Below are 16,562 nucleotides of genomic sequence, written 5' to 3' on the forward strand. Positions count from 1 at the left end.
AATGGACAAAAATAAGAGAAAAAAAAACAGTCAAACACAACTGCATTCTGCATTTTTATTCGTTTCGTAACAAAATTGCTACAATAACCGATTTTATTTTCTTTATCCATGTAATAACAAATTATTAACTATTCATTAATTTGCCAATATTACCGGGGAGTATCTCATTTCGTTCATTATCTAAATTGTCACTTCAATAGTGAGAAAGTAAACTCTCTTGAAGCCGATAAAATAGAGTTTAAGTGCACTTTTTCGCTGGCAAGACAGGAAGATTATCATTCAAGACAAATTAGACATGATAAATCAGAGATAATGATAAGAACAGTGAACAATTGCATTGCCTACTCAACGAAAGAGACACACTTGATAGCTTTACTAAAGAAATTTCATTCTTTAAACTTGGAACATGGTATTATTACTTAATCGTGTTCATTTCTTGACTAGTACTCGTTTTTAATATTTCGACGTGAGTTATTAGCAGACGGCGCAGCCGTCAGATACTTCTGAAGCGTTTTAACACTCGTGTGAGTCGGCAAATGTTGATCAATCTTCGTGGGACTCTGGACAGGCAATGGTGGAGTTGATGCGGGTGTGAGAATACCAAGATCATTGTCACACTCGATGTCTGTCTCAGACAGCATTGAACGATCGGACTTTATGTAGCCGTGATCCTCGATTGCTGCTATCTTGGCTTTTGGAATTTTAATGACAACGGTATCTGTACTACTCTCATTATCGTTACCAGCCTTTGATCCTTTTGTTGTGTTGATCGAAGACTTCAATTGCAACGCTGTACAACCATTGTGCTGGATTGATGCATGATTCTTTAGACCATATGGAGTTTTGTAGCTTTTTCCACATGAACATTTGAAGGCTTTACGAATCCTATTAAACAGTTCTTTCATATAAAATATTTAACAGGAAAATCAGCGGAGTTGATTGAACAGTTTCGTCATTAGGAGGAGAAAAAAAGATAAAGTGGCTTTATGAAAGTAGTATGGTCACTATTGAAAGCTATTTGATGGTGAAGGGAGAGGGGGAGGAGGAGGAGGAGAAACTTGATCTTTTTTTAGAAACGTCAGCGGACTATTGCAGTCCATATCTAATTAAATTCAGTGAATTTTGTTCATGTTGTTCTTTTCTTCGCTGGTTATTGCATATCTATTATTTTATATGAAAGTAAAAAAGAGCAGTTAATTTTTTATACTGGGTATTAGAGTGTTACTTCATTGATTTTATCGTTAATTTTATATTTCTTGGGCCAGTGCTATCCTCACTTTGTTGTTATTGACTGTGTTAATTGATTAATTGAGGTTTGGCAGGAATGTTTTTGGGGGGGTGACAATGGGAAAAAATGAATTGAGGTGTTGTTCCATGGACTCTTCGTTGACTAGTTTTTTCCTTCGCCTGTTATTGTTGCAATTTAATTGTTATGAAAATACCAAAGAGCCCATAATTTTCATACTAGGAATAACGATTATTTTCTTTAAGGGTATCATTATTGCATATCAGTTATTATAAAAATAAGAAGGGGCAGTTAATTTTTTATACTGGATATTGGAGTTTGACTTTATTAATTTTATCGTTAATTTTATACTTCTTGTGTCACTGCTATCCTCACTTTGTTGTTATTAACTGTGTTAATTGGTTAATTGAGGTTTTGCAGGAATTTTTTTTGCGGGATGTGAAAATTGGAAAAAAATGAATTGAGATGTTGGTCCATAGGCTCTTCTTTGACTAGTTTTTTCCTTCGCCTATTATTGCTATTATTGCAATTTAATTGTTATGAAAATACCAAAGAGCCCATAATTTTCATACTAGGAATAACGATTATTTTCTTTAAGAATATCCAAGTACTTTGGCTACTTTCTCTCCAGTGAAATGCTTTTCTACTTTTGTAGTTGAACATTAGAGCTTTCATTTCAGCGTCATTTGACCGTAAGTTTCGGGACATTTTACAATAATTTTAATATTTAAACTTGGCAGGTCTGAATCGATATTAAACTGTTGGAAAACATTTTAAAAATTTGAAAAAAAAATTAGAAAGTTTACTCTGAAGGAAGATTGATGAAATAATTAAAAAATTGCAATTTTGGAATATTACGAGAATTTACTATAAATAATTTATAAACAATCAATTTTCCATCATAAAAATCATTTGTTCGGAATCGTAACAAATTTATTCATACTCAGAATTTTACCAGAAATCAATTTTATGCCTGAAAAAATAAGGTTTCCGAAAGTTTAAACAATTATTTATTTATAAACAACGAATGGTTCAAAAATAATAATTCTGTGCAAATTTAATTTGAATGGCGCTGAATATTCATGGTTTTTTCAAATTTTTCTCACGCAATTTAATCTATAGTATCGTCTGCACCAAACTGTAAAATATACTTGGATATCCTTTTAATCTTGACTTCCATTTCAAATATCCTGCGTCATTGCGATTCCTCACGTTCTTGTTATTATCTACATTAAATGATCAATTGAGATTTTGAATTAATTTTTTGCTACATTGCACAGTCTCTCCTTCGCCTAGTTCTTATTCTCACCTACAGTTATTTTTGCAATTTAATTACTATAAAAATACCAAAAACTTGATCTTAATTATACTGGGTACGAAGTTTGTTCTTCGTTAATCTTCAATTTGCTATCATTATCTGTATTAAATGATCAATTAAAGTTTTGGATGTTTTTTTTCTGATATGAAAATTGGATGAAAACTATCAGACACATATTTTATTCAATGAAAGAATGAGAATTAATAGAAGCATTGTGACGTCATAATGCAAATTTGTCCGCCATTGCCTGTGACTTGTCGATTATTTAAAATAAAAAAACTACATATCTCACATTTTTTATCAAATTTCCATAATTCATTTCGCGTTTCAAATGAATATTAATCTTCACGTTCATTTCAAAATAATTCTATTTTTCTTTATTGTTATTTTCGAAACAGACTTGCGACCACACTACCTCATTTTTCCAACCAAACTAACTGAAAAAAATGTGCAATAAATCTTTCACGACGAAGCAATCCATTTCGTGTTGTTGTTACAATTTTTTCTCGTTAAAATTCGAACTACAAGAAGAGGTGCAAAAACTATTTACATACTTGCCATCATTTTTGTGTCCATTCTTGGAGTGATATTTAATTCCATTGATATTTTTGTATCTCTTTTTACATCCAGGTACTGGACAAGCGAACGGCTTGTCGGCATTATTATTCTGAGCTGTCACACTCTGACTGATTACCCTGGGAATTAATAAGCGTATAGTGATTTTGGCCAGCTTATCACCATTTTTTTCTCTCCCTAAAGAGATAAGCTTTTTTTTTCTTTTCCCTCAAATGCGCCTCATGTACCTGCTACCATAGCGTAGTATGTAGTCAGACGAGAATTCCTCTGACGTTGTCCACGAGTCGTTGCTGTCCTCCGGCTCACTGACAAGGTCCTCGCCCTCTTCAGCTTCGCTTCCTGGAATGAGGAGTGTCAGCCACCGGACAAATGATTGTCGATTGATAGTCTAGATCATCTTCTTGGTGATAAGTTAAGGGGAGACCGCGGTGAAATTTGAAAGTCTCGGCTCGGCCTTAAGAGCCATTGGGCGATTTTTGATATATGAAGGGATATATAAAAAAGTGAGATAAATTTCGGACCCAAACCATTTTGCCCCGTATATCCACTAAAAACGTCGTTTTTCACGTTTTTAGCTTAGAAATGCCCCTTGTACCACAGTTTCCATCCGATTTCAACTTTTTTTTTAAGGATGTTCTACACCCTTTCTGCCTAAATTCACGTTTTTTTAAATTTTTCTGGCAAACTTATGATGGAATTGACGTGAAAAAATATAACGTTTTTGCGTTTTGTCATTATTTAATGACTGACGAAATTTTAAGGTGGTGCGAACATTTTCCTGCGTTTTCTCTAAACTTTTAAAAAGAATCACAAAACTGTAGAAAAAACGCATGAAAATTATCGCACCACTACGCAACTTCGTGAGCCATTAAAGAATGACAAACCACAAAATCGTTATATTTTTTCACGTCACTCCCATCGATAATTTGCCAGAAAAATGAAAACAACGTCAATTTTGGCTAAAAGGGTGTCGAACATCCTTAAATGTTCGCTATACTCCAATGAACAAACCCAAGTATCCGTTTTGCTTTATATTTATCAGATCATGAGAAAATGATTTTTTTAGTTTCTATTTTTTTTCCTCTTTTTAGCAAATGCTAAAATTAGTTGTTTTTCGTTATTCCACGTTGTAATCATACGTAATCGAAATATTAAAAAAAAAAATGTGCGGGAAACAACGAATTTTAGCATTTGCTAATAAGAGGAAAAAACATGAAAACTAAAGAAAAACATTTTCTCATGATCTAATAAATATAAAGCAAAACGGATACTTGAGTTTGTTCGTTGGAGTATAGCGAACATTTAAAAAAAAAAAGTTGAAATCGGATGAAAACTGTGGTCCAAGGAGCATTTTTAAGCTAAAAACGTGAAAAATGACATTTTTGGTGGATATACGGGGCAAAACCGTTCGGGTCCGAAATTTTTCTCACTTTTTTATATATCCCTTCATATATCAAAAGTCATCCAATGGCTCTTAAGGCCGAGCCGAGACTTTCAAATTTCACCGCGGTCTCCCCCTAATGTAAAGGAATCAGGGAATTTGGAGAAATAACACTAACGTCATTTACTGGGTTGGGGAGTAAAATACCACTGGTAATCACAATAACTCCCCGGAGAGGTTTTAGACCTTTTTGATCGCTGGAGGAAGTATGTCGCACGTCGAAGGGTCTAATGATCATAAATAGAGCGAAATAGTCAGAAGGCTCTCCCATTTTGCCTCGCGAGGGTCAAATGTAGCAAGTATTATACCTCGTAAGGGTACGAGACCGCAGGGGTCAACCAGGAGAGGTAAACAGGACAATGACAAGGGTCCAATGATCATGAGGCTCAACCAGGAGACGCAGGCAGGACAATCGCAAGGGTCAAACCAGTAGCGAAGCGGTAAAACGGTTCAAGTCGATTTTCACCATTGGTCAGTTTTCAATGAATATCTCGAAATCTAAGAGGGATAACAAAATTTTCGCCATGACCTTTTTTGCAGCCCACAATTCACTCTACAAAAAAGGTCATTACAAAAATTTCATTATCTCCCTTAGATTCGGAGATATTCCTCGAAAACTCAGCTGAGGGCTAAATCGACTTGAACCGTTTTACCACTTCGCTACTGAAACGATCATATATCGAGCGAAATATATCAGAAAGCTCTCCCGTTTGACCCGTGTCCTGTTTGCCTCTCTCAGTTGATCCTTGAGATTGTCCTGCCTGTACTCTGTCGTTTGACCCTTGCGAGTTATGATCCTTGCGACGCTTGATCCTCGGAAGATAGGACCCTGATGACGTTTGACTCTCGTGAGGTATGACCCTTGCGACATTTGACCCTCGCAAGGTATGACCCTCTTGAGAACTGATAGGTTAGAGGGTTTTCAATCAGCTATTTACCTTTTTTTACCATCAGGTAAATTATCAATATTCTACTATGTACCGTAGAAAACTAGGATTTCCAATGAACGACCCAACCCTGGTCACTTACATGGCAGGACTATTCACAACGGTCAACGTATTTCATATCTTATTTTTTTTTTAGTTTCCAATATTCCGTCCGTACTGACAATGTGGCTTATTCTATTTTTTGCTCTGCAGCTTGAAATAAACTAGCCCTGAAGAGGTTTCGCATATGGACCGAAACGCCGGCTGATTTATGACTAGAATTTGTTTTTAATCTTTCTTATAATCTCACGTGACCGCAAGGCCGATTATTCAGATATAAATAAAAATAATGTGGATAAAAAAAGTCGAACGATTCGACATTTCGCAAAATTATTTGAACTTTGCACAAGTGTACATGAGGTGAGTTATAATTTGCAAAATTAAAATCATTAAGAATACAAAATTTTAGGTTGAAATCCCCCGTATATTTCTTGGAAACTTTCATGACGTTATAGTTTCAATGAAATTTGAAAGGAATTTCGTCTTGAAAAATCAAACTTTGATGGAAAAATGAATGGAAACTGTACATTTTAATCCAATTATCCCTTGAAAGTGAATCAGGAAAATAGTAATCAGGAAAATTCTGGTAAATAGATTTTTGAATTTTCAATTAATTAAAATTTAACGTAATTTTGTACTGAAAATTCATATTTTGAGTGGATATTCACATGACTTCTCATCTTCCTGCTTTTTAATTTCTTGAATCAACTTCTTCAATTTTGTCACTTCAGTAAATTTAGTGTTTTCTCTTCTTAAATTAAATTCAATGTTATTCTCCAGGAAATTATTACAGCCCTGTCAATGAAATTCCAATCAATTATTCCCAACAGTGTAACATGACTAGACATTGATGATGTCGGGAGCCTGAGGAAGTTGGAATAATTTTGCGAAATGTCCGGTCTTCTGACTATTTGATCAACGTTACTGTCATTCCTCAAAATTTCCACATCCAGCTATTTTCATTTCCATTTTTTATGTCTCTGAGAACTTCTTGCAATCATAAAAATTGTCAAGGATACTTTCACGTCGTTTCACCTGTTGGAGTAACATTTTTGTTACGACTCGTGTTGGTAACTGTTGTCTGACTAGATCGTCCTTGATTGATTGGCTTCAGCAGTTCCTGTCGTGTGGCGTCCGTCAAGAAACGAAGGGCATAACTGAGGGGTATACAGGCAGGCTGCTGCTGCTCTGATTGCTCCACAACAAGTGGATCGTAATCTGTTGATGATAAAATTTGCATTATGATAAAAAGTATTTGCATTATTCTCGAAAAATACTTTGTGAAGAATATTTTTGCATAGGAAAAACCATTTACACAAAATCATGTCAATGACATTAAATTCTAGATTAATTATTAAGGTTCACTTGAAAGAAAAACTAGTTGTTTTCTTTTAAAAAGGACTTGAAGACAAAAATGATAGAAAAAAATTAAACCAAAAAAACTTGTTTCCCACATTATGTTGCAAAATAATTAGACAAATCAGAACAAAATAATTACATATTCTTAATACATATTCGATTAGTTAAAAATTCATTCATTTAAATGAAAGTACATTCAATTCATTTAATGAAAGAACGACTTTTTTATGTGAAGATATTTTCTGAAATATCTAGAGTTCATTTTGCAGAAATTCCTTTTGATGAAAGTAATTTAGCTGAACTTATTATCTTCATAACAGTTGTTCAATCCCAATATTTAAAAAATCTATAAATTTCTCCAAAAACAATAACGACATTGCCTCAATCACGGTACAATCCTCCATCCATGCAACCCAAATTACTGAAATATTCCCAATTAAGTTCAAACGAGTGCAATTTTTCAAATTTCAAAATTAAAAGGGCCGAATTCAAACAAAAAAATCCGCGAGAAACCCCCCATTTTCGACTGTTCTATTCTCAACAAAAGACAAGTTACAAAGACAATCTCAGTGTGCAAATAAACCCGAACAACTAATCTCTCCGCCAATAGAAACATAATTATTAGACAAACAAAACAAAACAATTAGACATTCTTAATACATATTCGATTAATTAAAAATTAATTCATTAAAATAAAAGTACATTTAATTCATTTAATGAAAGAACGACTTTTGAATGTGAAGATATGTTCTGAAATGTTTAAAGTTTATTCTGTAGAAATTGCTTTTGATGAAATTAATTGAGCTGAACTTATTATCTTCATATCAGTTGTTCAATCCCAATATTTAAAAAATCTATACATTTCTCCAAAAAGCATAAAAGTATTGGCTCAATGAAGTCACAATCCCTCGTCCATAAGAAAATCCTAGCGTGCAAATAAACCTGAGCAACTAATCTCCCCACCAACAGAAACATAATAATTAGACAAACCAAAACCAAACAATTTGACATTCTTAATATATATTCGAGTATGAATATTCGCCAAGCCCAAAATTGATTCATTCACTAAAAAGAACATTAAATTCATTCAATAATGAACCACTTCTTTATGTGAAAATATTTTCTGAAATATCTAAAGTTCCTGTTGCAGAAATCCCTTTTGATGAAATTAATTTAGATTAATTTAAATTAATTGAATTTATTATCCCCATAACAGTTGTTCAATTCCAATATTTAAAAAATCTCTAAATTTCTCCAAAAAACAAAAATATTGCTGCAATCAAGGTACAATCCCCCATCCATGCACTCCAAATTATTAAAATATTCCCAATTCATTTCAAACGAGTGCAATTTTTCAAATTTCAAAATTAAAGGGACCGAATTCAAACGTCAAAAAATCCGCGACAAGCCCCCCATTTTCGACTGCCCTATTCTCAACAAAAGACAAGTTCCTAAGAAAATCCCCGTGTGCAACTAAACCCCGAACACCTAATCTCTCCCCCAGCAGAACCCCCGAAGCCTGTCATCCCCCGAAAACTCAAAATTCTCCCAATCAAAAAAATCATTCAAACCCCCTGAAGCCCTGGGCCCAGATAACCTCCCGAAATTCCCAACAGGAAATCAAGTCACCCATAACCTCAACCCCACCCCACTGTCACCCCCCAAACCCCCCCCAAAAACTCCCCCCAACAAATTAAAATCCACCCATTACCGATATGTGTCTCTTCAATGTGTTGAATTAAATGTCCCAAACTCTTGAACGTCAATCCACAACTGTTAAATTTACAGACGTTGAGCATAAATACGGCCATATCAGTTCTCTCACTGAACGATATAACCGAAGTCAAGTTGCGATCTCCAGTGCGTCCAAAAAAATCAAAGTTGCCTCTGAAATTCACCGACAAGTCCTCGAAAAATCCCCAATGAATAATTTCCCCCTCGGCCCCCACTCATTTGTCAATAAAACAAAACAAAATCGTCGATCGATTACAATTCAGACGCTCAATTGACCACAAGTGATGAACGAAAAATACGCTCGGCTAAATTCGGTTGGTCGATAAAGGGAGACGGTGCTCGGTAAGAGGTGATTCGTGGATTGAACGAAAGCCGTCGAGTTCCGTTCTGTGTGGCCTCAACGATAGGCTGGCGCATCGCCCCTCCGTTCACTCCCTCACTCACGAATCCAACATTCCAAAGGCCGGGTCGCCTTACCTTTTCCTCGACACTGCTCTTTGGTAAGTCCATAGCGCCCTGCTGTCCTGGCAAGTGAGTAAAATAATAAGGGGTAAAATCGTTAAAAACTCCCCAGAGGATTAAAATCAACTGTGTGGCCCCTCATCGATCGATTAACCCTGATTACCACCCCTGGCGTGTCACAAATAGCGAAAAATCGAAAATTGAGTATCAGTTGGTGCCGCGTTAAACGGAAACGGCGAGATCACGGGGGGGATTCGGCCATTTTATGGTGTTGCCGACAATTCACACGTTTCGTACTCTTGAACTAAACTTCGTAGACTCCGGGTATGACCCTGACCCGACCCAAAGTCGCAAAGTTCAATTATTTTTTCACTCAATAATCTGTCATCAACAGCCCCCGAGAATTTCATTTTTTTTTTGTGTTACGTAACCAGTTGGGTTGAAGAACCATTGGATTTAGTGGCCATTGGGGATATCAACGGTGACTCGTCTCTCATGCGCAGCCTGACTTTTCACATAAAATATTCTCGAATTTATTGAAAAGTAATAGTCCCTCCTTGTTGGGTATTTCCAGATATTCGAGTCGTCAGACTTCACCAATCAACGTCAAAATGTTCGCCTGCACTCGATTTATCGCCCCAGTCGCCAGGTCGGCTGTGAGTACTCAAAATTCATCCATTTTAGTGTTTCAGTGGTGCTGAACTATTTTCCATTACATAATCCCTACTTTGTCGTTCATGATATTCACGTGGTTTTGATGGCTTTTGCAGATCGTCGCTAGTAGCAAAACCTACTTGCGTCCTCTCAGCAGTGCTGTGATCAACCAGAGCCAGAGTCTCCAGGAGAGCCAAAGGCAGACTCCAGTGTGCTTGGTGAGTTGATTCACATGAGGACAATTGCATAATGATGAGACGAATGTTATATAATGAGTGTCATTTGTGTCTTTCCCTCATCATCGATGAGAATTATTTTTACATCTCAGGTCCAGCCTGAGATTTGATGAAAACTGAGAAAACTCTCCTCACATCATTTGCAAAATAAATTAGACATTGGGCGATACACGTTTGCGTGGAAATACACTCAAGTGGCTGAAGTTCAGTCTGGGAAAATCCATTCTGATGGGATTATTTGAGTTGAAAATATCTTATCATCATACATTCGTTCAATAGAGTAATGTTAAAGATAAATACATTTCTCCAAAAATACAGAAAACCAATCACTGAAACTTTTACAATTTATTACACTGGAATCCAATTCTTCCAATTTCAAAATTAGTCATTTGTCATTTGTATCTTCTCCTCATCATTAATGAAAATTATTTTTACACCTCAGGTTCAGATTAAGGGTATTTTAAAAAAATGAGAATCTCTCCTCACATAATGTCCAAAATTAATTAGACATTCGTCGATACACGTGTGAGTGGAAATATTTTTTCAAATAGCTGAAGTCCATTCTGGGGAAAATCGATTCTGATGAAATTATTTCATTTAAAGATAAATTTTTGCAAAAAAATTATAAAAATTGCAATAATTAAGGTGCTATTCCCTATTTATGCAAACGAATTATTGAAATGTTTTCTTCTTATTTCACTATGATGCAATTTTTCAAATTTCAAGATTAAGGAGTGAGTGAAGTAAAATGGGCACTTGACTTTACTTGAAACCTCAATGAATAATTGCATTGTAATTGAAATGGGATTTTTTCCGCGTGGGAAGAATCACTCCCTCTCTGTAATGGGCCACACTGAGCTCAATTGATAACTTTGTATCTAAGTTATGAACGTCCTTTCTGAATGAAGCATGAAGAATATCTCGAATCGAAAATGAGAACTCGAACATGGCGGAGATCTCGAACGAATGGAGAAATTAAGGCGGATTTCATGAGTATAATCGGCATGTGTCGAACTTTCATGAACCCCGCCTAACGAACAAAAGAGAAATGAATACCATCCCATTGAACATAAATGAATAAACGAATGATAATTGTCCAAATCATTTGAGTCAGAAGAAAATAGAATAATTCTGCTTTCTTAATATTGCGTTTACTAAGATTTTCTTCGAGCAAGGTTATTATCTCACGTTTTTAACGTTAAGAATAGGAGAATCGGAATGCGATATAGCGAAAATGGTAAATAAAGGGAGGCTGTGACTCAATATTCCAAATTAAGGCCCGGGTGTACTACCTTTCGAATGTTATCTGGATTTTTTTTATCTTTCGTAATCCAAAATTGTCAGTTGAGTAGTACATCATGTAGAAATTCCCAAAAATTATGATGGAATGATGAAAAAAAATTGAAAAAATGCTGAACTTTTTCTGAAAATTACAAATATCTGATTCGCTGTGGCAAATTTTCTATTAGGTGTCATTTTCCATGGTGGATAACAAAACACTAACTCCTCATAGGAAGTGACAGCTAGGTATCTTAATTTTCAAAACAGTGGTATGTAGTCATCTGCCCTTTTTATGTGATAAAAGTGTGATTAAAAAATTCTCCAAAATATTACAACTTTTTTCAAAGAGCCTTTTCCGTAATAAATGTCTCTGCGCAGTGTGGGAAAAGATTTACGAAATCAGTCTTCCCCCTGCATGATATTGGGTGACAGGCCGCCATTTGTCACCGTAAATCAGATACATTTTTCAATTTCTTGTTATTCAACTTATTCTGAATATAAATTACAAATGCTCTTTGAAAAAATTAAGAATTTATTCTACTTTTTTTTTATTATTCATTCATAATTTTTCAAAACTTCTGCATGATGCAGGACTTAGTTGACAATTTCAGATGACGAAAGATGACCAAAAACATCGAGATAATGTTCGAAAGATAGTACACCCAGGCCTTAAGTTATAATTTTTAATTTGGTGCTGAAAACATGAGATGACAATATTCTAAGCACGGAATTGTACTGATGAGATGAACAACAAATTAATTGATTTACCGTGTTCCAGTTTTATAATTATGGAACTTTTCTCACTTCAGTCGCCAGTCATCCGCAACTTCCAGACCTCAGCCCTCAGCCGTGACATTGACTCGGCCGCCAAATTCATTGGCGCTGGCGCTGCCACAGTCGGAGTCGCTGGATCTGGTGAGTTAATTCACGAAACTATTGGACAATTCGTAATCCCATGCATTAATAATGAATTTCCACTGAGTAAAACCTCACTTGTGCAACCATTACATAACCTTTATGTCTAATAACACAATAATTCCTTGTCCATCCCAAACTTCCAGGCATCGGCATTGGTCTTGTCTTTGGCTCCTTGATAATAGGTTACGCACGCAATCCATCCCTCAAGAATCAAGTATTCACTTATGCCATCCTTGGGTTCGCCCTCTCCGAAGCCATGGGACTCTTTTGCCTCATGATTGCGTTCCTTTTACTGTTTGCCATGTAGTTGATTGTTGTCGATTGTTCTCTGAGTTATCCACGACGTTCATCCCTTCCTTCAAGTTAGCTATTACCATTAATTCCTGTGATCCTTGAATTCAGTTGTGGAGTTGGAAAGTAGAAGAGGTAAATTTCAGTTGAAAAAGATCAGTTGTTGGAGAATATGTCAAAATTTACGAGCAACATGAAAACTTTTGGGAACATTTTTTCGTAGATGAAATTCTTCTCCACAATAAAGGCCTTATAAAAAGTCCACCATCTTTCACAGATTCGAAAATTGTCAGCAAAACCTGTAATGAAAAAAATTGTGAGGACTTTTTTCGTGGATCTAATTTTAATGTCCAAAACTGGTTCTTAAACAAGGATTCCATAGATTTGAAGATATTCAGCTAGGGTAACAATTCAGTAGCGAAGTGGTAAAACGGTAAAGTTAATTTTGACTATTGACCAGTTTTCGATGAATATCTCGGAATCTAAGGGAGATCGCAAAATTTTTGGTATAACCTTTTTTGTTGAGCCGATTGAAAGCTATAACAAATGTAGTTACGAAAATTTCGCTATCTCCCTTGGATTCGGAAATATTCCTCAAAAACTCAAGTGGGAGATAAGTTGACTTAAACCGTTTTACCACTTCGCTACTGAATTAGTTTTATTAGTTTTAGTTTTTTAAGAATTTATTTTTAAAAAACATCAGTTAGTTGAAAAAATTGTTAAAGAATATCTCGAAATTTACGAAAAATATAAAAACTTTTGAGAGAAATTCTGCATTGATCTACCCTTCCTCAATAAAAAAGCCCTCCTGAAAAATCAACCATTCACAAATACGAAAATTTCTGAAAGAATTGATTTTTAAAATGACTCTTATTCTGTAGATTTCTCTCTGGTTGAAAAAAGGCCATGAAAACTTCATGGGCGATTTAATTCCCTCAATTATTGGTTGATAAATTATTTAAAAATTTGAAAAATTGATTAATGGTTAATTTAATAATGGGAATTCGTTTCATAGCACCTATATAACTATTACATATCTATTAAAATAACGTTATTCACATTTTGTTTTCGGCAGTGCCTATCACTCCTCTTCACTCCTCAAAATTGATTCCTCTTAAAAATTCAGGTATCACCATTGGGTTTAAAAATACTCACCAAAAAGAAAATCAATGATTCAATCTAGTGAACTAAAAAAAATCCGTTTAGAAACAAAAATACTTTTATAATGGCTTTTCCCCGCAAAGCTTTCACAAAAATCTTGCGATTGGTCTTCATTTCAAAACCGTTTTCCATCCCCTAAACCTCACTCAAGTGAAATTACCTAATCTCGTTCTAAAACTCCACTCCTGAATTTCCCACAAAAATATTCCAATTGAACATTCTCAATCAGTCCAAGAATTGAATTGATGAATTTTTCCACTCCCCAGGTGCTGGAATTGGATCCGTATTCGGCTCACTGATCATCGGTTATGCCAGGAATCCATCCCTGAAGCAGCAGCTCTTCTCATACGCCATTCTGGGCTTTGCCCTGTCCGAGGCCATGGGTCTCTTCTGTCTTATGATGGCTTTCTTGCTCCTGTTCGCCTTCTAAGCCGTTAAACCAACATCCTCCATAACGAATTACCGATAGTTTTAGTGCGTCACTGCCAAGGCAGCGTCCATTCTCGCTTGAAACAATAGTAAGAAGGCTGCTGTCTGTGGTCCACGGGAGTCCATGAAATCATTAAGGATGCCGTTATGAATTTTCAATCATAAATAAGGAATAGTCAATGAATTCATTCATCTGGCGAGATTGGTTCGTTCGGGGCTCGAGACGGTGCAGCTGATGTGTTATTTCTTCTCATTTAACGCATTAAGGACATCAAAACGAGGCTGTAACACACTGAATTTAATAAATGACAAAAAATAACATCGATGCCACGATCACTGACGATTTATTTTAAATCATAAGGCTACCGTCACGTTCACCGTTCCAACCACTTTGAGCCTCACAAGCTCGTAATTATTTCATGGCCTACCGAATGAAAAAAAAAATCATGTAGCGTAACTCACAATTGTTATTGAAGTAAAAGAAGAAATTGAACAAAAAGAAAATTGAATTTCATTGTATTGAGAGAATCGAGAATAGGTTAATGAAAATTGTTCATTAAGGTAACAATATCAATTTCAAAAACAGCCTCACTACAATTACTAGCCCATACAAATACGTACGTTTCTCAGAGCAATCGGAATAATATTAATAATATTATTCTGGTGAATCTGCACCGATTCCACGCGTGTACGGTCGATCAATCGTTGGAAGGATTTTTTAGATCATTGAAATGAAACTGTATTCTCGCTGTTTTTGTTACCCGAAACGACTCATCATTGTTGAAAGACCCTCTCGTGTGCGCACGATTATTCTCTACGGTAACTCTTTGCGAGGAATCTGTACAGTGACTATCGAATAAACATTCATGTCGTGAGATTAATGTTATTTAATGGGCATACTTGATTGAATTTATCCTTTAGAGAGTTAAGCACTGGGGTTCATTTCATGCACAGTAGTATTGGGGTAAACACTTGTAATTCAACTTTGATATTTCAGTAGTTGAGTGAAGCCGTAAAACGGTTTAAGTCGATTTCGACAATTGGGCAGTTTTCAATGAATATCTCTGGATTTAAGGATATCCAAGTATCTTTTACAGTTCGGTACAGACCACACTATAGATTCAACTATTTTCAGTCATCAAATTTGTCAGTCAAATTGCGTGAGAAAAATTGAAAAAAATCATGAATATTCAGTGTCATTCAAATTTCATTTTCCAAAGAATTATTATTTTTTAAACATTCGTTGTTTATAAATAAATAATTAAAATTGTTTAAACTTGCGGAAACCTTTTTTTAGGCATGAAATCGATTTATGGTAAAATTCTGAATATGAATAAATTTGTTACGATTCCGAACAAATGATTTTTATGGTAGAAAATTGATTGTTTATAAATTATTTATAGAAAAGGCTCATAATTTTCAAAAATTGAAACTTTTTGATTATTTCATCAATCTTCCTCCAAAAGTAAACATTTTAAAATTTCTTCAGATTTTTATAATGTTTTCTAACAGTTCAATATCAAGATTCAAATTCAGACCAGCAAAGTTTAAATAATAAAATCTTTGTAAAATGTCCGGAAACTTAGGGTCAAATGGGGCTCAAATGAAAGCTGTGAGGCTCGACTACAAAAGTAGAAAAGCATTTTACTGGAGAAAAAATAGCCTAAGTACTTGGATATCCTTAAGGCAAATAGTAAATCTTTTTTGTAGAGCGAATTGAGTTCTGCAAAAAGGTTTGTTGGAGATTTGACTGATGCTAGGGGGCATTGGGGGGAAGTGTGAGGAAAAAGTGAAAATTAAATACACGCGAATTGCAAAAATTCACTGGTGATGTACTTTATTAGTGGCGCAAGCCACGCGTCTTGTTTGCTACACGGATCGAAATCTACATAATATGACAAAAATAATTTCTTGAGTGGAGAACATCGCATGCATATTCGATCGACTCATGGCGGGTTTCAGACAAGAAATCGGCGCTCTTCGGGCAAAAGGAGGATGATGCTGATTGAAAAGATGGTATTTTTTTCTGGAAATTGGATGATATTCCTGAAGAGACAAAGTAAGTTTGAGAGAAGGAAAAGATGTTATTGGTTTCCTTCAAACTCATTGCGATTTGGAATGACGGTTATATTTTAGAAATATCTGAAGGTTCTCCCCTGTATAAATTCTGTATTCATTCAATATGAAAGTCTCTGATCCATGACTCATTGAATCGAAGCTTTTAGTATTTTTAGTAGTTGTCTCATCTTTAATAAATGCTTTCTTGAGGCAATAAATTGTCACTTTATCGTCAAGTTTTCGTGTTCAAGTCACGAACATTTCACAGGATTCTTACACGGTCTAACGCATTATGCGGAATTCTTATCTCAAGCGTTTTATCCTTAAGAGATGCTATATGTGATGCAAAAAATTAATTTTGTGATATTATGCAGTGTACTGAACTCATATTTGGCGACATACTCCGTGATTT

The 16,562-nt window shown here is 35.2% G+C and overlaps 2 protein-coding genes across 3 annotated transcripts; one reads left to right on the plus strand and one right to left on the minus strand.

The window, feature by feature from the left end:
- Nucleotides 1-45: 45 nt before the first annotated feature.
- Nucleotides 46-9,008, minus strand: LOC107039402 (juxtaposed with another zinc finger protein 1). Its single transcript, XM_015258985.2, has 5 exons — nt 8,638-9,008; nt 6,603-6,785; nt 3,368-3,479; nt 3,119-3,259; nt 46-885 (listed from the first exon to the last, which is right to left on the minus strand). The coding sequence occupies exons 1-5, from the start codon at nt 8,735-8,737 to the stop codon at nt 441-443; spliced, it is 981 nt and encodes a 326-aa protein (XP_015114471.1). The 5' UTR covers nt 8,738-9,008; the 3' UTR covers nt 46-440.
- A 27-nt stretch (nt 9,009-9,035) lies between these two features.
- Nucleotides 9,036-14,978, plus strand: LOC107039404 (ATP synthase lipid-binding protein, mitochondrial). Of its 2 annotated transcripts, none has more exons than XM_015258994.2 (5): nt 9,036-9,191; nt 9,697-9,778; nt 9,893-9,994; nt 12,103-12,208; nt 13,930-14,978. In XM_015258994.2, the coding sequence occupies exons 2-5, from the start codon at nt 9,734-9,736 to the stop codon at nt 14,091-14,093; spliced, it is 417 nt and encodes a 138-aa protein (XP_015114480.1). In that variant the 5' UTR covers nt 9,036-9,191; nt 9,697-9,733; the 3' UTR covers nt 14,094-14,978. The 2 variants fall into 2 exon arrangements, with proteins under 2 accessions (XP_015114480.1, XP_015114479.1); XM_015258993.2 differs by having other exon boundaries at nt 9,036-9,160.
- Nucleotides 14,979-16,562: the final 1,584 nt, after the last annotated feature.

The sequence above is a fragment of the Diachasma alloeum genome, unplaced genomic scaffold, assembly GCF_001412515.2.
Source record: "Diachasma alloeum isolate Michigan unplaced genomic scaffold, Dall2.0 Dall_scaffold_00299, whole genome shotgun sequence".
NCBI lineage: Eukaryota > Metazoa > Arthropoda > Insecta > Hymenoptera > Braconidae > Diachasma > Diachasma alloeum.

Bases quoted from the DNA above. Each gene is read 5' to 3' on its own strand.
- LOC107039402 (XM_015258985.2), bottom strand. From the start codon at position 8,737: ATGGCCGTATTTATGCTCAACGTCTGTAAATTTAACAGTTGTGGATTG. The intron at 3,480-6,602 runs GTGAAACGACGT...TCCTCATTCCAG, and splicing joins CAAAAATGTTACTCCAACAG to GAAGCGAAGCTGAAGAGGGC. The intron at 886-3,118 runs GTATGTAAATAG...ACTGTTTAATAG, and splicing joins GGACACAAAAATGATGGCAA to GATTCGTAAAGCCTTCAAAT.
- LOC107039404 (XM_015258994.2), top strand. From the start codon at position 9,734: ATGTTCGCCTGCACTCGATTTATCGCCCCAGTCGCCAGGTCGGCT. The intron at 9,779-9,892 runs GTGAGTACTCAA...TGGCTTTTGCAG, and splicing joins CCCCAGTCGCCAGGTCGGCT to ATCGTCGCTAGTAGCAAAAC. The intron at 9,995-12,102 runs GTGAGTTGATTC...TTCTCACTTCAG, and splicing joins GGCAGACTCCAGTGTGCTTG to TCGCCAGTCATCCGCAACTT.